Below are 23,873 nucleotides of genomic sequence, written 5' to 3'. Positions count from 1 at the left end.
TAAGAAAGCTTTGTTGTAGAGCGTTTAACACAAAATCCGGGGAGGGGCCAGCCGAGTATAAGATTGCTTCATCTGCATATAAATGGATGAGAGAGTTTCCTACTGCCTGAGCTGTGTTGTTGATGTAAATTAGCCTAGCCCATAGTCCTATATGTTTTAATAAGGTTAGTATCACACCTCATGTAGCATAGTCCTATATGTTTTAATAAGGTTAGTATCACACCTCATGTAGCCTAGTCCATAGTCCTATATGTTTTAATAAGGTTAGTATCACACCTCATGTAGCCTAGCCCATAGTCCTATATGTTTTAATAAGGTCAGTATCACACCTCATGTAGCCTAGCCCATAGACCTATATGTTTTAATAAGGTTAGTATCACACCTCATGTAGCCTAGCCCATAGTCCTATATGTTTTAATAAGGTTAGTATCACACCTCATGTAGCCTAGCCCATAGTCCTATATGTTTTAATAAGGTTAGTATCACACCTCATGTAGCCTAGCCCATTGTCCTGAATGTTTTAATAAGGTTAGTATCACACCTCATGTAGCCTAGCCCATAGACCTATATGTTTTAATAAGGTTAGTATCACACCTCATGTAGCCTAGCCCATAGTCCTATATGTTTTAATAAGGTCAGTATCACACCTCATGTAGCCTAGCCCATAGTCCTATATGTTTTAATAAGGTCAGTATCACACCTCATGTAGCCTAGCCCATAGTCCTATATGTTTTAATAAGGTCAGTATCACACCTCATGTAGCCTAGCCCATAGTCCTATATGTTTTAATAAGGTTAGTATCACACCTCATGTAGCCTAGCCCATAGTCCTATATGTTTTAATAAGGTCAGTATCACACCTCATGTAGCCTAGCCCATAGACCTATATGTTTTAATAAGGTTAGGATCACATCTCATGTAGCCTAGCCCATAGACCTATATGTTTTAATAAGGTTAGTATCACACCTCATGTAGCCTAGCCCATAGTCCTATATGTTTTAATAAGGTCAGTATCACATCTCATGTAGCCTAGCCCATAGTCCTATATGTTTTAATAAGGTTAGTATCACACCTCATGTAGCCTAGCCCATAGGCCTATATGTTTTAATAAGGTTAGTATCACACCTCATGTAGCCTAGCCCATAGTCCTATATGTTTTAATAAGGTCAGTATCACACCTCATGTAGCCTAGCCCATAGTCCTATATGTTTTAATAAGGTTAGTATCAGTTGAACAGTGATTCCTCGACACGCTGGGTGCAGTGGGCGGGTGTTAAGAAGCGACCTTTGCCTCCCGAGCACATTGGGGAGTTGCAGCAACGAGACAAGATTGAAAGTAGGGCGATAAAGGCGGTAAAAATGTCAATAAATTATAATTATTATATTCAGCTCAAGGGCACAACAGCCGCAAAAGGCCTACATTTTTTTAGGGGGCATTACGGCCAAACAAAGGGGATGTCGCACGGGAAATTTGAGGCTTATTACCAAGTACTTGTCAAATTGTGAATGAGAGACTGATGTAGTGTGTACAGCCTGCGCATAAAAACAAAGTAGAGCTCATATCTTTCAAGAAACTTTTTTCAAATCATCATTAGACTCGCATCATGCAGCCTTAGAATGTATTACAAATCAAAACACATAGCCCAACGTTTTGTACCACAACTAAAGTTGAATAAATTACTCTAAATGAAGCATATAGGAGGACCTGTTCTCTATTAACTGCTGAATATATACAGGAAGAACCAGATCAATGGGGAGCTATATACAGTTATATTCCGCTCAACACAGAATAGCAGTATGTGTTCACTCCCTCAAATCATTTGGAGAAAATATCCTTTCTATTTTATTCAGCTTCGTTCAATTATATTCTTCATAATATAAAATAATGCCACATAATTATGAGCAAATCTTGTCTGCTAAATGAACTAGTGTAGCCCACAGCCATTTGGCATAGCCAGATCAGGACCCTAACATAAGGACAACTCAGAGTATGCTATTCTGTTCTTCTGAAATAGACTACATTTTCTACATATCATGTTTCTTTAGACCCGTCTAAAATAAACATTGTATTTATTGTGAAGGTGGAGGCTACATTAAATTGATTTATTAGACTTTTTAAAATGTAGAAGTTCCAAAAGGTCAGCATCAGTGGCTTGTCGGCGATATGTGGAAGCCAAGAGATGCTAAAATGTGTTTATGTTAATTCATGGTCAATTACTATGAGACCGGCAGTTATTCGCTTGACAATCAACGGCTGACAAAATGTAATGATCGCCACGGCAACATCAGAAGTGTCAGTCAGAATCAACATAGAGAAGTAGTCCTACCATCAGTTTACCAGACTGGTGTGATGCCAAACACAACTACTAAACGTATTATCATGTACTAAGTATAACACCTAGGTCTAGACCCCTCGTCCACTGTTTTGTCCATATAGATTTAAGAACTAAAAACGGCCTCTCAGTTTGAGTTTTAGAGTGTGAGACAGAGACAATGTATGAGACAATCTCTAGTACTATGGCACCCAGCCAGGCAACTTCAGGCTTTTTCCAGACAGGCTGCCAGTTTCAGGGTCAACCACACCTGGTAATGACTCCAGTACCACTACTGATCTACACTGTCTTGGTGCAGAGCGCTACACTGTCTTGGTGCAGAGCGCTACACTGTCTTGGTGCAGAGGGCTACACTGTCTTGGTGCAGAGGGCTACACTGTCTTGGTGCAGAGCGCTACACTGTCTTGGTGCAGAGCGCTACACTGTCTTGGTGCAGAGCGCTACACTGTCTTGGTGCAGAGCGCTACACTGTCTTGGTGCAGAGCGCTACACTGTCTTGGTGCTGTGTGTGCAGAGCGCTACACTGTCTTGGTGCTGTGTGTTCAGAGGGCTACACTGTCTTGGTGCAGTGTGTTCAGAGGGCTACACTGTCTTGGTGCAGAGGGCTACACTGTCTTGGTGCAGAGGGCTACACTGTCTTGGTGCAGAGGGCTACACTGTCTTGGTGCAGAGGGCTACACTGTCTTGGTGCAGAGGGCTACACTGTCTTGGTGCAGAGGGCTACACTGTCTTGGTGCAGAGGGCTACACTGTCTTGGTGCAGAGGGCTACACTGTCTTGGTGCAGAGGGCTACACTGTCTTGGTGCAGAGGGCTACACTGTCTTGGTGCAGAGGGCTACACTGTCTTGGTGCAGAGGGCTACACTGTCTTGGTGCAGAGCGCTACACTGTCTTGGTGCAGAGCGCTACACTGTCTTGGTGCAGAGCGCTACACTGTCTTGGTGCAGAGCGCTACACTGTCTTGGTGCAGAGCGCTACACTGTCTTGGTGCAGAGCGCTACACTGTCTTGGTGCAGAGCGCTACACTGTCTTGGTGCAGAGCGCTACACTGTCTTGGTGCTGTGTTCAGAGCGCTACACTGTCTTGGTGCTGTGTTCAGAGCGCTACACTGTCTTGGTGCAGAGCACTACACTGTCTTGGTGCAGAGCACTACACTGTCTTGGTGCAGAGCACTACACTGTCTTGGTGCAGAGCACTACACTGTCTTGGTGCAGAGCACTACACTGTCTTGGTGCAGAGCACTACACTGTCTTGGTGCAGAGCACTACACTGTCTTGGTGCAGAGCACTACACTGTCTTGGTGCAGAGGGCTACACTGTCTTGGTGCTGTGTTCAGAGCGCTACACTGTCTTGGTGCTCATATCATTCACAACCACCTAAAAGCCCATCACCCTAAAGGCTCGTTGTGAATGGCCCATCACCCTAAAGGCTTGTTGTGAATGGCCCATCACCCTAAAGGCTCGTTGTGAATGGCCCATCACCCTAAAGGCTCGTTGTGAATGGCCCATCACCCTAAAGGCTCGTTGTGAATGGCCCATCACCCTAAAGGCTCGTTGTGAATGGCCCATCACCCTAAAGGCTCGTTGTGAATGGCCCATCACCCTAAAGGCTCGTTGTGAATGGCCCATCACCCTAAAGGCTCGTTGTGAATGGCCCATCACCCTAAAGGCTCGTTGTGAATGGCCCATCACCCTAAAGGCTCGTTGTGAATGGCCCATCACCCTAAAGGCTCGTTGTGAATGGCCCATCACCCTAAAGGCTCGTTGTGAATGGCCCATCACCCTAAAGGCTCGTTGTGAATGGCCCATCACCCTAAAGGCTCGTTGTGAATGGCCCATCACCCTAAAGGCTCGTTGTGAATGGCCCATCACCCTAAAGGCTCGTTGTGAATGGCCCATCACCCTAAAGGCTCGTTGTGAATGGCCTACATAATAGGTCATGCTGAAACTTCACAACTGGCACCAACACAGTATCTGGCACCAACACAGTGCCTGTCTCTATATATAGGGTATAGGGTTCCATAGGGCTCTGGTCTAAAGTAGTGCACTATATAAGGAATATGGTTCCATAGGGCTCGGGTCTAAAGTAGTGCACTATATAAGGAATAGGGTTCCATAGGGCTCTGGTCTAAAGTAGTGCACTATATATGGAATAGGACACCATTGGGGACGGTGACTTGCCATCTCTTCCCCAGCATTAGTTTTCTATTTTGCATTTATTAAGGATACTCTTCCTGTTGTCCAAACAAGATTAAGGCAATTACGTCACAAAAAAATCCTAATTAAAACAGTACATCATACAATACATTATCACACCACTACATATCTACAATACATTATCACACCACTACATATCTACAATACATTATCACACCACTACATACTGTATCTACAATACATTATCACACCACTACATATCTACAATACATTATTACACCACTACATACTGTATCTACAATACATTATCACACCACTACATATCTACAATACATTATTACACCACTACATACTGTATCTACAATACATTATCACACCACTACATATCTACAATACATTATTACACCACTACATACTGTATCTACAATACATTATCACACCACTACATTATTACACCACTACATACTGTATCTACAATACATTATCACACCACTACTCTACCAATACATACTGTATCTATTATACAACACATTATTACACCACTACAATACATTATCACACCACTACATTATCACACCATTACATACTGTATCTACAATACAATACATTATCACACCACTACATATCTACAAAACAATACATTACACCACTACATACTGTATCTACAATACATTATTACACCACATTATCACACCACTACATATCTACAAAACAATACATTACACCACTACATACTGTATCTACAATACATTATTACACCACATTATCACACCACTACATACTGTATCTACAATACATTATCACACCACTACATAACTACAATACAACACATTATTAAACCAATACTCTTGATTGGCCTGCACAGAGCCCTGACCTGAACCCCATCGAACACCTCTGGGATGAATTGGAATTCCAACTGCGAGCCAGGCCTAATCACCCAACATCAGAGCCAGGCCTAATCACCCAACATCAGAGCCAGGCCTAATCACCCAACATCAGAGCCAGGCCTAATCACCCAACATCAGAGCCAGGCCTAATCACCCAGCATCAGAGCCAGGCCTAATCACCCAACATCAGAGTCAGGTCTAATCACCCAACATCAGTGCCCGACCTCACTAATACCCATGGCTGAATGGAAGCAAGTCTCTGCAGCAATGTTCCAACATCTAGTGTAAAGCCTTCCCAGAAGAGTGGAGGCTGTTATAGCAGCAATGTTCCAACATCTAGTGGAAAGCCTTCCCAGAAGAGTGGAGGCTGTTATAGCAGCAATGTTCCAACATCTAGTGGAAAGCCTTCCCAGAAGAGTGGAGGCTGTTATAGCAGCAATGTTCCAACATCTAGTGGAAAGCCTTCCCAGAAGAGTGGAGGCTGTTATAGCAGCAATGTTCCAACATCTAGTGGAAAGCCTTCCCAGAAGAGTGGAGGCTGTTATAGCAGCAAAGGGGTGGACCGACTCCATATTAAAGCCTTCCCAGAAGAGTGGAGGCTGTTATAGCAGCAAAGGGGTGGACCGACTCCATATTAAAGCCTTCCCAGAAGAGTAGAGGCTGTTATAGCAGCAAAGGGGGAACCAACTCCATATTAATGCCCATGATTATGGAATGAGATGTTCGACGAGCAGCTGTCCACATACTGTACATGACCAAAACTAACTACAATCCAAATAGTCTAATACCACAATATTAAAACATTACTATGTACATGTGTGTAGTGTGTTTGTGCGCCTGTGTGTAGTGTGTGTGTGCACCTGTGTGTGTGTGTGTGTGTGTCTTCACAATCTGCGTTGTTCCATAAGGTGTAGTTTTCTGTTTTTTACATTGTATTTTACTACTCGCTTGAGTTACCTGATGTGGAATAGAGTTCCACGTAGTCAAGGCTCTATGTTGTACTGTGGAATAGAGTTCCATGTAGTCATGGCTCTATGTTGTACTGTGGAATAGAGTTCCATGTAGTCATGGCTTTATGTAGTACTGTGGAATAGAGTTCCATGTAGTCATGGCTCTATGTAGTACTGTGGAATAGAGTTCCATGTAGTCATGGCTCTATGTAGTACTGTGGAATAGAGTTCCATGTAGTCATGGCTCTATGTAGTACTGTGGAATAGAGTTCCATGTAGTCATGGCTCTATGTAGTACTGTGGAATAGAGTTCCATGTAGTCATGGCTCTATGTAGTACTGTGGAATAGAGTTCCATGTAGTCATGGCTCTATGTAGTACTGTGGAATAGAGTTCCATGTAGTCATGGCTCTATGTAGTACTGTGGAATAGAGTTACATGTAGTCATGGCTCTATGTAGTACTGTGGAATAGAGTTACATGTAGTCATGGCTCTATGTAGTACTGTGGAATAGAGTTCCATGTAGTCATGGCTCTATGTAGTACTGTGGAATAGAGTTCCATGTAGTCATGGCTCTATGTAGTACTGTGGAATAGAGTTCCATGTAGTCATGGCTCTGTGTAGTACTGTGGAATAGAGTTCCATGTAGTCAAGGCTCTATGTAGTACTGTGGAATAGAGTTCCATGTAGTCATGGCTCTATGTAGTACTGTGCACCTCCCATAGTCTGTTCTGGACTTGAGGACTGTAAAGAGACCCCAAGTGGCTTTTCTTGCACGGGGGGGGGGGGGGGGGGGTATGCACGGGTGTCTGAGCTGTGCACTAGCCGTTTAAACACTTTCAACATGTCAATACCTCTCACAAAAGACATGTAGTGATGCAGTCTATCTCTCCTCTCTACTTTGAGATTGACATGCAGAGTTCATGCCAACATAAGCAGACAAAAGGCCCAATGCCTTTTTGAGTTAAGCTAATTCTCTTCATTAGGACCTCCGTCGTCCTCCTGTCAATTGAATTAGTGTACAGTGTCAATATTGCCTACAGTATTGACTACAGTACAGCCTACAGTAACTGACAGGACCACGATGGAAATAGAGATGGAGGTTTTGTTGACATTGTTTCCGATGTGGGAGGTTTATACTAACATCGCTATTTGGAAATCAAATGCCAAGCTAGAAACAAGAAGAAATAGATTGTTACTTGGCTAATTGACATTGGTCGCATGTTATGTTTGTCTGTTAGCTCAGGGTTAACAAATGCTATGTGTGACCAGTCTAGCCTGGGGATAAGAACAACACAGTGGGAAGAAGGCCTATTGTGTTCTATCCTTTTAAAATGTCTTGTTCTCTGTTCATTAGTAACTTATGTTGTAGTGCACATGATGCTTGCTGAACTATATGTTGTACACTACAAAGTATTACCGGAGATTTGGTAAAGGTTTGTACTACAGTAGTTCCAATTTAATACCATCAAGATGGATTTGATTTGGATTGCTATTTGAATGAGCATCAGGTAACATGTTCGGGAAAAACACCTAAATACCAGGCTATACATCGAACAGGGACAAACAGAAAACACCTAAATACCAGGCTATACATCGAACAGGGACAAACAGAAAACACCTAAATACCAGGCTATACATCGAACAGGGACAAACAGAAAACACCTAAATACCAGGCTATACATCGAACAGGGACAAACAGAAAACACCTAAATACCAGGCTATACATCGAACAGGGACAAACAGAAAACACCTAAATACCAGGCTATACAACGAACAGGGACAAACAGAAAACACCTAAATACCAGGCTATACAACGAACAGAAAACACCTAAATACCAGGCTATACAACGAACAGGGACAAACAGAAAACACCTAAATACCAGGCTATACAACGAACAGAAAACACCTAAATACCAGGCTATACAACGAACAGGGACAAACAGAAAACACCTAAATACCAGGCTATACAACGAACAGAAAACACCTAAATACCAGGCTATACATCGAACAGGACAAACAGAAAACACCTAAATACCAGGCTATACAACGAACAGAAAACACCTAAATACCAGGCTATACATCGAACAGGGACAAACAGAAAACACCTAAATACCAGGCTATACAACAAACAGGACAAATACAATCATAGATAAAATAATCCACTGATTCTAAGGAGCCGTTGCCCCAGTTCAGTTTCTACGTCCAACTACAGTAATATCAGATATCCACTGTACAATAAGATATACAATACATTAGGAACACCTTATTGAAGTCACTTGTTAAATCCACTTCAATCAGTGTAGATGAAGGGGAGGAGACGGGTTAAAGAAGGATTTTTAAGCCTTGAGACATGGATTGTGTATTTGTGCCATTCAGAGGGTGAATGAGCAAGACAAAAGATTGATGTGCCTTTGAACGGAGTATGGTACTAGGTTCCAGGCGCACCGGTTTGAGTGTGTCAAGAACTGCAACGTTGCTGGGTTTTTCACGCTCAACAGCTTCCCTGTGTATCAAGAATGGTCAACCACCCAAAGGACATCCAGCCAACTTGACTCAACTGTGGGAAGCATTGGAGTCAGCATGCATTGGAGTCAGCATCCCTGTGGAACGCTTGACACCTCGTTGGAGTCCATGTCCCGACGAATTGAGGCTGTTCTGAGGACAAAAGGTGGGTGTGCAACTCAATATTAGGAAGGTGTTCCTAATGTTTTGTACACTCAGTGTAGATACGCAGTACTGTGTATGTGTATCGTCTTGGACAGTGTACAGAAATGTTTCTGTATGTTCCTCTATATCATGTGAATGTTGGCAGATGTCTGTTAGTTCCCTGGGAGGGACCGACCGGCTGAACGAGGGACCACGCTACTGAGCAACACAACATGATTAGGCAGATTGGAGGATTGGCCTTCACAGATGTCCGTTAGTTCCCGGGGAGGGACCGACCGGCTGAACGAGGGACCATGCTACTGAGCAACACAACATGATTAGGCAGATTGGAGGATTGGCCTTCACTTCTATTTAAAGCTGCTGCATGACACCACAGACTGATGATTATCTTAATGCTGTGCATTAGGTCAGCTAACACTACAAATGTTTTCTGACCTTCTCTATAGACCCCCAATCCCTAACTCCTAGGCACTATGTAGATGTGAGAGGATTTGACAGTTTGAACAGTACAGTAGGACCTTCTCTGTGCCCTCTGAAAAGGACAGGTTTAATGTTGACCTTAGACTATAGCCCACCCATCCAACCGATAGATAACCCCATGCTAATTGACAACAACTCAGATGAACATGAGGTTACATAACAATGGTGTAGCAGAAGCCTGCAGGCCTACACATAACAGCAGTGTTACAGCAGTAGCTTGTAGGCCTACACATAACAGCAGTAGCTTGTAGTCCTACACATAACAGCAGTAGCTTGTAGGCCTACACATAACAGCAGTAGCTTGTAGGCCAACACATAACAGCAGTAGCTTGTAGGCCTACACATAACGACAGTAGCTTGTAGACCTACACATAACAGCAGTAGCCTGCAGGCCTACACATAACAGCAGTGTTACAGCAGTAGCTTGTAGACCTACACATAACAGCAGTAGCCTGTAGGCCTACACATAACAGCAGTAGCTTGTAGGCCTACACATAGCAGTAGCCTGTAGGCCTACACATAACAGCAGTAGCTTGTAGGCCTACACATAACAGCAGTAGCTTGTAGTCCTACACATAACAGCAGTAGCTTGTAGGCCTACACATAACAGCAGTAGCTTGTAGGCCAACACATAACAGCAGTAGCTTGTAGGCCTACACATAACGACAGTAGCTTGTAGACCTACACATAACAGCAGTAGCCTGCAGGCCTACACATAACAGCAGTGTTACAGCAGTAGCTTGTAGACCTACACATAACAGCAGTAGCCTGTAGGCCTACACATAACAGCAGTAGCTTGTAGGCCTACACATAACAGCAGTAGCCTGTAGGCCTACACATAACAGCAGTAGCTTGTAGGCCTACACATAACAGCAGTAGCTTGTAGACCTACACATAACAGCAGTAGCTTGTAGGCCTACACATAACAGCAGTAGCCTGCAGGCCTACACATAACAGCAGTGTTACAGCAGTAGCTTGTAGACCTACACATAACAGCAGTAGCCTGTAGGCCTACACATAACAGCAGTAGCTTGTAGACCTACACATAACAGCAGTAGCCTGTAGGCCTACACATAACAGCAGTAGCTTGTAGGCCTACACATAACAGCAGTAGCTTGTAGGCCTACACATAACTGCAGTAGCTTGTAGGCCTACACATAACTGCAGTAGCTTGTAGGCCTACACATAACAGCAGTGTTACAGCAGTAGCTTGTAGACCTACACATAACAGCAGTAGCCTGTAGGCCTACACACAACAGCAGTAGCTTGTAGGCCTACACATAACAGCAGTGTTACAGCAGTAGCTTGTAGGCCTACACACAACAGCAGTAGCTTGTAGGCCTACACATAACAGCAGTGTTACAGCAGTAGCTTGTAGACCTACACATAACAGCAGTAGCTTGTAGGCCAACACATAACAGCAGTAGCTTGTAGACCTACACATAACAGCAGTAGCTTGTAGGCCTACACATAACAGCAGTAGCTTGTAGGCCTACACATAACAGCAGTGTTACAGCAGTAGCTTGTAGACCTACACATAAAAGCAGTAGCTTGCAGTCCTACACATAACAGCAGTGTTACAGCAGTAGCAGATACACGTCAGCTACAAAAGGCAGGGGTTTAACAGGACTTAAAGCTACTCCCAACAAGCTATTTCACAGTAGAGATACACAGCAAAAACCCCTCTGTGGACATTCCCTAGGGCTGTGTCTGGTATGGCAACCTATTTATTCCGTATATAGATGCACTGTTTTTGACCTGAACCCATAGTAGTTGGAGGAACTCCCCCCCTCACCAAAATGTGGTGATGTTTTCCTAAATTGAGAAAAACATGTTATGGAAGATCAACATGGAGTAAGTTATGGAGGAAGGATGTTTGACGTGTATTGGTTCTAAAGAGCAGGATCTGCAGTACTCAGAAACAGTCTACTAGCCATTTTATGCTGTGAATAGAAATAATACTACTACTTGAGCTGTGGCCACTACCAGTAGTAGTGGACTGGATACTGTAACCACAGCAAAGGCCCCTGCATAGGAAACACATGTCAACTCAATGCTGGCCTTAGGCCTGTATCTATTTCAGTAGCATTCTGTTCAGCCCAATGGATACTCCACTGTAAAACACTGTCAAAACGTCAGGAGCCTAAATGACAGAGCTCAAACATGGTGAGTTGGTTTTAAAAGTCAAGTGGGAGGGAAAAGTGGTTTGATTCAACAACAAAAAAATTAAATCTGAAACTAAAATGAATTTCCAGGTGCGTGGCTGGTATGAAGTTCCTTTACTGGACACGACTCTCTAGCACTTAACAAAAAAACAAAACATACAAAACATTGATGAACGACTAACTCAAACCCCAGCCAAATCGAACAGTAATGTTTTCTATTGGAGATTGACAACTACTGACAATATACTGTCTGTCTGCCCTCCCATCTGTCTGAGGTGCTGGCTCACAACTAGTGCCACTTCCTTCTTGAGTGCCCCTGTGCCTTTCAGAATGATGTCACACCTCTCCTCTCTGACTGAGGGTTATAATAGACCTGTACCACTGGTGTGACCTCTCTCTCTCTCTCCCTCTGACTGAGTAATAGACTTAGAAGAAGCTTAGGTTGACAGCACGTGCTAAAGGCTATACTGTCTTTTTCATGTACATCTTTCCTTCCTCCTTTTATTTCAGTAGAAAGGAGAGGTAGCCATACAGGTCATTTCCTGTTAGATAGTCACACCCTAGTTATGCTGATAACAAACAAAAAACAAATACAAACGATAAGCCCATCCTGTTGCTATAGGCCCTTGACAACAGACTTAAAGCAATGTGTCTGACATTTCATAACAAATATAATGTTTATTTTTTCAGGACGACTTCAAAAAAATATTGTAATATTCTGAGATGCATGACAAGTCCACGAAAGACGTGTAAGCACAAATATTGACTTTATAATGATATGATGTTTTGTTATTGTTACAATAACAGACCTAAAGTGGCAGACAAATAAACAAACAGCCTATAGGACAGGCAAAGCTGTATAATAAAAGACATGAATAACTTTGACACCTACTGTGACTGTCAAAACCACAAAAGAAATTAGGAAGTGAATTACTTTACAGAAGTGTGTCATCATATTTCAATAACAAGATCAATGTCAAATGTGCCAAATCATTGCTGGGTAGAGGAGCTGTCCCTGTCACATGAAAGACGTGTGAATACCAGTCATTGGAGAATAACCAGAAGGAAACGTTCGACAGAAACATTGTATCAGAAAATATCTAGTTTCCAAGTCAACAGATTCTTCTTAAGCAACAGAACGAATTTGAACATGTTTCCAGCCCTAAAGCATCACGCATATTCGTGATAAACAATGACAAAAATCACGTAATGTTGGACTAATGTTCGTTCTCAGCAAGCTCGTCTCGTTACATACAACTATCACTTCGACTAACCGTGAAGCTTGAAAGCCGTACACAATGTTGCCAGTATTATGGCATGCACAGCTGACGACCGAATCATCATCGATATCGGTTCCTAATACGCCGGGTACACTTACTTTTTGAGAGTCCATACCGAGGACCGAAACACAAATATAATCAAATCCAATGCATAGGCAGGCGAAGTTCTCTCCAAAGAGGAAGACGATTACCCCACTGGATGGCGGAGCATAGTGCACGTACATGCGCAGTAGTTTTTTAACCCTCGCCCTCATAAATTAGAGGCAATATACAAAATGTAGACTTGTTGCGCCCTCCACTGGACTAAAGAAGAATGTCTTTGATGTGTTAGTAAACGTTTCATAAGTCAGTGGTCACGAAGGGCAGGGTTTTGCAGAGGGATTCCACTTCTCAGAGATTTCCCCCAAAGTCTCGCGGTAATGGTTGGTTGCTGTGGTAACGTCAAAAGAAGTGTACTGGTAGCTTGCTTGCTACAACAAAAATACTAACAATCAAATTGAGCGGTTTGACACCTATACAAAACACGAGGTAAGTTGGTACACTTATATTAGGCATTATAGCTACCTTGAAATTGTCGAGACAAGAGACAACGGTTTCATTAGCAAACTAGCTAGCAACATCCAGCTAACATTAGCCTAGCTAGCTAACACGTTACTAGTAACTAAGCTAACTAACGGTACATCGCTCGGAAATGCACCATGCCTCTGTTTAGTTTAGCTTTGCTAACGTTACTCCAGGCAGTTGCTTGTCGTTGAAAGACTGATTTTCTCCTCCAGGATTTTGTGGTGAGAAGAGAAACCAGTGAAGAGATGGCGAGCCAGAGGCCACCGTCAGGTAGACCGATGAGTCGGGGGTCTCTAGTACCAGGGACTGGGAGACCTCCAACTACCATCAGACCTCCACCCACAGCCATTAGGGTCGGAACTGGGGTAAAGCCAAGTCACAGTTTTTATGTTTTCTTGCAGATTCCTGACTAACTATCATCACCCTTTACACACCTTCTGTAGCGTATGGACATACAGTACAGTTCCTAATGAAAGTCTACACACCCTATTTTGCTGGCTTAAAATTAAATCTAAAAAGGGATTAAAATTGAAAATGTTTCCCTACAGATCTACACATCCTGCGCCACGTTTTCAAAGTAAAAGAAAAAGTAGAGAATATTTTCAAAAAAGAAATAAACAAAGATGTCTTCACGCCCCAGAGTTAATATTTGGTGCAAGCACCTTTGGCAGAAAATACAGCTGAAAAACACTTTGAATACGATCCTACCAACTCTGGACAACTCCAATGGCAACATATATCCATTGTTGTTGTAAAATTTTCTCAAGCTTATTGAGTTTAGTTGAGAATCATTGATGGACAGCAATATTCAAACCTTGTTTCTGATTTTCAACCAGATTTACTGTGCACTCGGGGCTCCAGAGTGGTGCAGTGGTCTAAGACACTGCATCTCAGTACAAGAGGCGTCATTGCAGTACCTGGTTTGAATCCAGGCTGCATCACATCCGTGATTGGGAGTCCCATAAGGCGGCGCACAATTGGCCCAGCGTCGTCTGAGTTTAGCCGGGTAGGCCGTCATTGTAAATAAGAATTTGTTCTTAACTGACTTGCCTAGTTAAATATAAAGAATTAAAAAATCTGGAAAATATTCAGACCCCTTGACTTTCCCACATTTTGTTACATTACAGCCTTATTCTAAAAGGGATTAAATAAAACATGTTCCTCATCAAACGACACACAATACACCACAATGACAAAGAGAAAACAGGTTCTTCAAAATGTATATAAGTATTCAGACCCATTGCTATGACACTTGAAATTAAGCTCAGGTGCATCCTGTTTCCATTGATCATCCTTGAAATGTTTCTACAACTTCATTGGAATCCACCTGCGGTAAATTCAATAGATTTGACATGATTTTGAATTGCACACAGCTGTCTACAGTGGGGCAAAAAAGTATTTAGTCAGCCACCAATTGTGGAAGTTCTCCCACTTAAAAAAGATGAGAGAGGCCTGTAATTTTCATCATAGGTACACTTCAACTATGACAGACAAAATTAGAAAAAAAATCCAGAAAATCACATTGTAGGATTTTGAATGAATTTATTTGCAAATTACGGTGGAAAATAAGTATTTGGTCACCTACAAACAAGCAAGATTTCTGGCTCTCACAGACCTCTAACTTCTTCTTTAAGTCCTCCTCTGTCCTCCACTCGTTACCTGTATTAATGGCACCTGTTTGAACTTCTTATCAGTATAAAAGACACCTGTCCACAACCTCAAACAGTCACACTCCAAACTCCACTATGGCCAAGACCAAAGAGCTGTCAAAGGACACCAGAAACAAAATTGTAGACCTGCACCAGGCTGGGAAGACTGAATCTGCAATAGGTAAGCAGCTTGGTTTGAAGAAATCAACTGTGGGAGCAACTATTAGGAAATGGAAGACATACAAGACCACTGATAATCTCCCTTGATCTGGGGCTCCACGCAAGATCTCACCCCGTGGGGTCAAAATGATCACAACGATGAGCAAAAATCCCAGAACCACACGGGGACCTAGTGAATGACCTACAGAGAGCTGGGACCAAAGTAACAAAGCCTACCATCAGTAACACACTACGCCGCCAGGGACTCAAATCCTGCAGTGCCAGACGTGTCCCCCTGCTGAAGCCAGTACATGTCCAGGCCCGTCTGAAGTTTGCTAGAGAGCATTTGGATGATCCAGAAGAAGATTGGGAGAATGTCATATGGTCAGATGAAACCAAAATAGAACTTTTTTGGTAAAAACAACTCGTCGTGTTTGGAGGACAAAGAATGCTGAGTTGCATCCAAAGAACACCATACCTCCTGTGAAGCATGGGGGTGGAAACATCATGCTTTGGGGCTGTTTTTCTGTAAAGGGACCAGGACGACTGATCCGTGTAAAGGAAAGAATGAATGGGGCTATGTATCGTGAGATTTTTAGTGAAAACCTCCTTCCATCAGCAAGGGCATTGAAGATGAAACGTGGCTGGGTCTTTCAGCATGACAATGATCCCAAACACACCGCCCTGGCAACGAAGGAGTGGCTTCGTAAGAAGCATTTCAAGGTCCTGGAGGGGCCTAGCCAGTCTCCAGATCTCAACCCCATAGAAAATCTTTGGAGGGAGTTGAAAGTCCGTGTTGCCCAGCAACAGCCCCAAAACATCACTGCTCTAGAGGAGATCTGCATGGAGGAATGGGCAAAAATACCAGCAACAGTGTGTGAAAACCTTGTGAAGACTTACAGAAAACGTTTGACCTCTGTCATTGCCAACAAAGGGTATATAACAAAGTATTGAGATAAACTTTTGTTATTGACCAAATACTTATTTTCCACCATAATTTGCAAATAAATTCATAAAAAATCCTACAATGTGATTTTCTGGATTTTTTTTTCTCATTTTGTCTGTCATAGTTGAAGTGTACCTATGATGAAAATTACAGGCCTCTCTCATCATTTTAAGTGGGAGAACTTGCACAATTGGTGGCTGACTAAATACTTTTTTGCCCCACTGTATATAAGGTTCCACAGTTGACATTGCATGTCAGAGCAAAAACCAAGCCATGAGGTCAAAGGCAGGATTGTGTCGAGGCATGATCAGGAGAAGGGTAAAAAAAAAAAATCTGCAACATTGAAGGTCCGCAAGAACACAGTGGCCTCCATCATTCTTAAATGGTAGAAGTTTGGAGCCACCAAGACTCTTCCTAGAGCTGGCCGCCCGACCAAACTGAGCAATCGGTCAGGGAGTGACCAAGAACCCGATGGTCTCTCTGACAGTGCTCCATAGTTCCTCTGTGGAGATGGGAGAATCTTCCAGAAGGACAACTATCTCTGCAGCACTCCACCAAGCAGGCCTTTATGGTAGAGTGGCCAGACGGAAGCCACTCCTCAGTAAAAGGCACACGACAGCCCGCTTGGATTTTGCCAAAAGGCACCTAAAGGACTCTCAGACCATGAGAAACAAGATTATCTGGTCTGATGAAACGAAGATTGAACTCTTTGGCCTGAATGCCAAGCATCACGTCTGGAGGAAACCTGGCACCATCCCTAGGGTGAAGCATGGTGGTGGCAGCATCGTGGTGTAGGGATGTTATTCAGCGGCAGGGACTGGGAGACTAGTCAGGATCAAGGGAAAGATGAACGGAGCAAAGTACAGAGAGTTCCTTGATGAAAACCTGCTCCAGAGCGCTCAGGACCTCAGACTGGGGCGACCCTAAGCACACAGCCAAGAAAACGCAGGAGTGACTTTGGGACAAGTCTCTGAATGTCCTTGAGTGACCCAGCCGGAGCCCGGACTTGAACCCAATTGAACACCTCTGGAGAGACCTGAAACTAGCTGTGCAGCAACGCTCCCCCGTCCAACCTGACATAGCTTGAGAGGATCTGCAAAGAAGAATGGGAGAAACTCCCCAAATATAGATGTGCCAAGCTTGTAGCGTCAAACCCAAGAATACTTGATGCTGTAATCTCTGCCAAAGGTGCTTCAACAAAGTACTAAGTAAAGGGTCTGAATAGTTTTAATTTAGTTTACAGCTGTAATTGCTGCCGAAGGTGTTTCCACCAAGTATTGACTTGTTTGAAAACATACAGTGTCTTGTGAAAGTATTCACCCCCTTTGGTATTTTTCCTATTTTGTTGCCTTAAAACCTGGAATTAAAATAGATTTTGGGGGGGTTTGTCTCATTTGATTTACACAACATACCTACCACTTTGAAGATGCTAAATGTTTTTTATTGTGAAACAAACAAGAAATAAGACAAAAAAAATAGAAAACTTGAGTGTGCATAACTATTCACCCCCCCTCCCCAAAGTCAATACTTTGTGGAGCCACCTTTTGCAGCAATTACAGCTGAACGTCTCTTGGGGTATGTCTCTATAAGCTTGGCACATCTAGCCACTGGGATTTTTGCCCATTCTTCAAGGCAAAACTGCTCCAACGCCTTCAAGTTGGATGGGTTCCTCTGGTGTACAGCAATCTTTACGTTATACCACAGATTCTCAATTGGATTGAGGTCTGGGCTTTGACTAGGCAGTTCCGAGATATTTAAATGTTTCCCCTTAAACCACTCGAGTGTTGCTTTAGCAGTATGCTTAGGGTCATTGTCCTGCTGGAAGGTGAACCTCCATCCCAGTGTCAAATCTCTGGAAGACTGAAACAGGTTTCCCTCAAGAATTTCCCTGTATTTAGCGCCATCCATCATTCCTTCAATTCTGACCAGTTTCCCAGTCCCTGCTGATGAAAAACATCCCCACAGCAATGATGCTGCCACCACAATACTTCACTGTGGGGATGGTGCTCTCGGGGTGATGAGAGGTTTTGGGTTTGTGCCAGACATAGCATTTTCCTTGATGACCAAAAAGCTCAATTTTAGTCTCATCTGACCAGAGTACCTTCTTCCATATGTTTGGGGAGTCTCCCACATGCCTTTTGGCGAACACCAAACATGTTCGCTTATTTTTTTCTTTAGCAATGTGACCACTCTTCCGTAAAGCCCAGCTCTGTGGAGTGTACGGCTCAAAGTGGTTCTATGGACAGATACTCCAATCTCCGCTGTGGAGCTTTGCAGCTCCTTCAGGGTTATCTTTGGTCTCTTTGTTGCTTCTCTGATTAATGCCCTCCTTGCCTGGTCCGTGAGTTTTGGTGGGCGGCCTTCTCTTGGCAGGTTTGTTGTGGTGCCATATTCTTTCCATTTTTTAATAATGTATTTAATGGTGCTCCATGGGATGTTCAAAGTTTCTGATATTTTTTTATAACCCAACCCTGATCTGTACTTCTCCACAACTTTGCCCCTGACCTGTTTGGAGAGCTCCTTGGTCTTCATGGTGCCGCTTGCTTGGTGGTGCCCCTTGCTTAGTGGTGTTGCAGACTCTGGGGCCTTTCAGAACAGGTGTATATATACTGATATCATGTGACACTTAGATTGCACACAGGTGGACTTTATTATGTGACTTCTGAAGGTAATTGGTTGCACCAGATCTTATTTAGGGGCTTCATAGCAAAGGGGGTGAATACATGTGAACCCCCCACTTTTACTATTGTTTTTTTATTTAATTATTTGAAACAAGTACAAATGTTTAGTTTCACTTAACCAATTTGGACTATTTTGTGCATGTCCGTTATATTAAATCGAAATAAAAATCAATTTAAATTACAGGTTGTAATGCAACAAAATAGGAAAAATGCCAAGGTGGATGAATCCTTTTGCAAGGCACTGTATATATTCAAGATATCTTCGTTTAAAACATTTTTTTTAATTAATTTTGAAAATGTTCTATACTTTTTCTTTCACTTTGAAAAAGTGGAGCAGGTTGTGAAGATCAGAAGAAAAAAAAGTTATCCTTTTTAGATTTCAATTTAAGGCAGGAAAATGTGACAATTGCAAGGGGTGTGTAGACTTTCACATGGCACTGTAACAGCGTTCTCCCCAAAGAATGTAAGAGGGGGGCTGCTCCACCTTGTGGACTGGCTGGGCCACTGTTTAAACTGCATCTGTTATCATTTAAGGCCATTTGTTGCTCTAGATTGCAGGAAATGGCAGTTACAGGTGTTTTAAAAAATAAAATAAAAATCTCTGAGTCTAAGGGGGGTCATGGCCCACCTTCAGGCCTACCCCTCCCTCCGCTGTACTTAGCAGTACCACCTTGTTAAAAAATCCTGGGAGAACCCTGTGTAGCTATATGCTTAGAGATTATTTAAAGTAGATAGGTAGTGCTTACCTAAAACATTATGTATGCTAGCTATTTAAAATAATTTATAAATTGTAGCCCTTTCTCGTTCGTTTTTAAAAGTGGAATCTAAGCAGCATTTCTAGTTGAAAAATGTGTTGTGTGTAATGTGTAGATTGTTCCGGGTACTGGGCGTCCTGGAACCAGAGGAGGAGCCCTAGGGACCCCTGGTGTTCTCTCTGCTCAAATTAAAGTGGCCGACCGGCCAGTCACCCAGCAGGGCCTGAGCGGCATGAAGACTGGCATGAAGGGTACAGTATTATTATTGACCTGTATTATACACCCGTATTATACACCTGTATTGTTGACCTGAATTATACACCCGTATTATTCACACATATTATACACACGTATTATTGACCTGTATTATAAACCCGGATTATTCACCCGTATTATTGACCCGTATTATTCACCCTTATTATACAACCGTATTATTGACCCGTATTATACATCCATATTATTGACCTGTATTATTGACCTGTATTATACACCCGCATTATTCACCCGTTATTTTGACCTGGATTATTCACCCGTATTATACACCTGTATTATTGACCTGTATTATACACTCGTATTATAAACTCGTATTATGCACCCGTATTATACACCTGTATTATTGACCTGTATTATACACTCGTATTATACACTCGTATTATAAACCCGTATTATACACCCGTTTTATACACTCGTATTATTGACCTGGATTATACACCCGTATTATTAACCTGTATTTTTCACCCGTTATTTTGACCCGTTTTATAGACCCGTTTTATAGACCCGTATTATTGACCTGTATTATTCACCCGTTTTATAGACCCGTTTTATAGACCCGTATTATTGACCTGTATTATTCACCCGTTTTATAGACCCGTATTATTGACCTGTATTATTCACCCGTATTATACACCCGTATTATAAACCCGTATTATAAACCTGTGTTATTCATCCGTATTATACACCTGTATTATACACCCGTATTATAAACCTGTATTTTTCACCCGTTATTTTGACCTGGATTATACACCCGTATTATACACCCATATTATTGACCTGTGTTATTCACCCATATTATACACCCGTATTATACACCCGCATTATACACCCATATTATTTTCCTGTGTTATTCACCCGTATTATTGACCTGATTATACACCCGTATTATAAACCTGTATTTTTCACCTGTTATTTTGACCTGGATTATACACCCGTATTATACACCTGTATTATACACCCGTATTATAAACCCGTATTATAAACCCGTATTATACACCTGTATTATTGACCTGATTATACACCGTATTATAAACCTGTATTTTTCACCCGTTATTTGAGACCTGGATTATACACCTGTATTATTCACCCGTATTATTGACCTGTATTATAAACCTGTATTATTCACCCATATTATACACCCGTATTATAAACCCATATTATACACCCGTATTATAAAACCATATTATACACCCATATTATAAACCCATATTATAAACCCATATTATACACCCGTATTATAAACCCATATTATACACCCATATTATACACCCGTATTATAAACCCATATTATCCACCCGTATTATACACCCATATTATACACCCGTATTATAAACCCGTATTATAAACCCGTTATTTTGACCTGGATTATACACCCGTATTATACACCCGTATTACAAACCTGTATTATTCACCCATATTATAAACCTGTATTATTCACCCATATTATACACCCGTATTATAAACCCATATTATACACCCATATTATAAACCTGTATTATTCACCCATATTATACACCCGTATTATAAACCCATATTATACACCCATATTATAAACCTGTATTATTCACCCATATTATACACCCGTATTATAAACCCATATTATACACCCGTATTATAAACCCATATTATACACCCATATTATAAACCCATATTATAAACCCATATTATACACCCATATTATACACCCGTATTATAAACCCATATTATACACCCATATTATACACCCGTATTATAAACCCATATTATTCACCCGTATTATACACCCATATTATACACCCGTATTATAAACCCGTATTATAAACCCGTTATTTTGACCTGGATTATACACCCGTATTATACACCCGTATTACAAACCTGTATTATTCACCCATATTATAAACCTGTATTATTCACCCATATTATACACCCGTATTATAAACCCATATTATACACCCGTATTATACACCCATATTATTGAACTGTATTTTTCACCTGTATTATTCACCCATATTATACACCCTTATTATAAACCCGTATTATAAACCCATATTATACACCCGTATTATAAACCTGTGTTATTGACCCGTATTATAAACCTGTGTTATTGACCCGTATTATAAACCTGCATTATACACCCATATTATAAACCCGTATTATACACCCGTATTGTACACCTGTTATATACACTGAGTGTACAAAACATTATATTGTGTTGCACCCTCCTTTGCCCTCAGAACAGACTCAGTTCCACAGGGATGCTGGCCCATGTTGACTAAAAGATGTTCCCACAGTCGTGTCCAGTTGGCTGGATGTCCTTTGGACGATGGACCATTCTAGATACACACAGGACACAGTTGAGTGTGGAAAAACCCAGCAACGTTGCAGTTCTTGACACACTCAACCCGGTGTGCCTGGAACCTACTACCATACCCCGTTCAAAGGCACTTAAATCTGTTGTCTTGCCCGTTCACCATCTGAATGGCACACATACACAATCCATGTCTCAAGGCTTAACAATCCTTCTTTAACCCATCTCCTCCCCTTCATCTACACTGATTGAAGTGGATTTAACAAGTGACTTCAATTGGGGATCATAACTTTCACCTGGATTCAGCTGAACAGTCTGTATGTCAGGGAAGGAGCAGGTGTTCTTAATGTTTTGTACGCTCATTGTATTCACCAACCATATCTTTCCTCGGACATCAGTCCACGTTAATGTGTGGCACACTCCCCAAAATATGTTCTTCGCCCCCTCTCTGGTAAAATATATACATACAACAGTTTAGGACCTCCATATAAAAACACAACTTAATGTGATGATTTTGGTATCGAAGTCTTGTCTCACACACAAATTATTTTCTTATCTGTCTGTCATGACATGAGATCTCTCGCTCTTATTTTCCAGGACCTCAGAGGCAGATTCTGGATAAATCCTACTACCTTGGCCTTCTCAGGTAAGGCTGAATAGAAGATATAGAACCACGTGTTGTACACTGTATCGTCATGTGTCATGGTCTTCTATGTGACTCAACAGGAGTAAGATCAATGAACTGACAACAGAGACCAGCAAACTGCAGAAAGAGATTGACACCTTCAATCAGGAGAACTCTGTTTACCTCTCCTATGAGAAAAGGTAAAGTAATCAGCGAGGAAATACACGATGCACAAATAGGCCTTGGGTTGTTTTGTATCGACAACTCGGAGACACCCTTTTTTTGTTTTTAATCGTCAATCGGTTCTCATGTTTTCATCATCCAAGGTTTATATGGATGGTCTCTCATGGTCCTGTTGTTTTATCCCCTGCAGAGCAGAAGGACTTGCTGGTGAACTGAAGGATCTACAGGGACAACTGGCAGATTACAACATGGTAAAGGGACACACGGGTCTATTTGATGAAGACGATATGATGTTATTATTTTAGGATGTACTTAACACTGCTGTTACCCCTTTTTCCTCCCCCCTTTTTTTTCAGCTAGTAGACAAGTTGAACACCAACACTGAGATGGAGGATGTCATAAATGACTTCAATATGGTAACTACATTTGATCATTTAGCAAACTGTTTTATACGTGAATTGTCTCCAAGATAGGATACGTTTAGTTCAGTCCTAACCCTGACCGTTTGCATACTATGTTTGTGTAGTTGAAAGCACAGAACGACCGAGAGGCTCAAAGTATGGATGTCATATTCACAGAAAGACGAGAGTAAGTACTCAAATATTTATTTAATATGACAAAACCTTAGACGACCTACACCAGGGGTCTCCAACCTTTTCTAACATGAGAGCTACTTTAAAAAATTGTAACATGTCGTGAGCAACTAATTTTCTAGCTTTCAAATAGGAACATTCTCCTCTTCTCTTCTCCCCTGCAACTCTTTCCTGAGTCCTTGGTATACAAGAGAATGTAGTGCACTATGTTGTCAACTCTTCCCCTGGTCCTTAGTGCACT

General features: G+C 42.0%; 2 protein-coding genes across 3 annotated transcripts in view; one reads left to right on the top strand and one right to left on the bottom strand.

Moving 5' to 3' along the window:
- LOC120042625 (FSD1-like protein) overlaps positions 1-13,121 on the bottom strand; it is a 75,635-nt gene extending 62,514 nt beyond the window's left edge. For both annotated transcript variants that reach the window (XM_038987445.1, XM_038987444.1), the window contains exon 1: positions 13,016-13,121. In XM_038987445.1, the coding sequence (XP_038843373.1) occupies positions 13,016-13,030 (15 nt within the window). In that variant the 5' untranslated portion in view covers positions 13,031-13,121. The remainder of the gene's footprint in view (positions 1-13,015) is intronic.
- A 215-nt stretch (positions 13,122-13,336) lies between these two features.
- Positions 13,337-23,627, top strand: LOC120042615 (intraflagellar transport protein 74 homolog; the record flags this gene model as incomplete). Its single annotated transcript, XM_038987430.1, has 8 exons — positions 13,337-13,445; positions 13,694-13,846; positions 19,787-19,922; positions 22,829-22,877; positions 22,958-23,056; positions 23,230-23,290; positions 23,396-23,455; positions 23,566-23,627. Coding segments are annotated over exons 2-8 (587 nt in total), but the record flags the coding sequence as incomplete, so codon positions are not given.
- Positions 23,628-23,873: the final 246 nt, after the last annotated feature.

The sequence above is a fragment of the Salvelinus namaycush genome, unplaced genomic scaffold (assembly GCF_016432855.1).
Source record: "Salvelinus namaycush isolate Seneca unplaced genomic scaffold, SaNama_1.0 Scaffold73, whole genome shotgun sequence".
Taxonomy (NCBI): Eukaryota; Metazoa; Chordata; class Actinopteri; order Salmoniformes; family Salmonidae; genus Salvelinus; species Salvelinus namaycush.
Note: the sequence above shows the minus strand (reverse complement) of the source record. Positions and strands in the feature narration are given on the sequence as shown.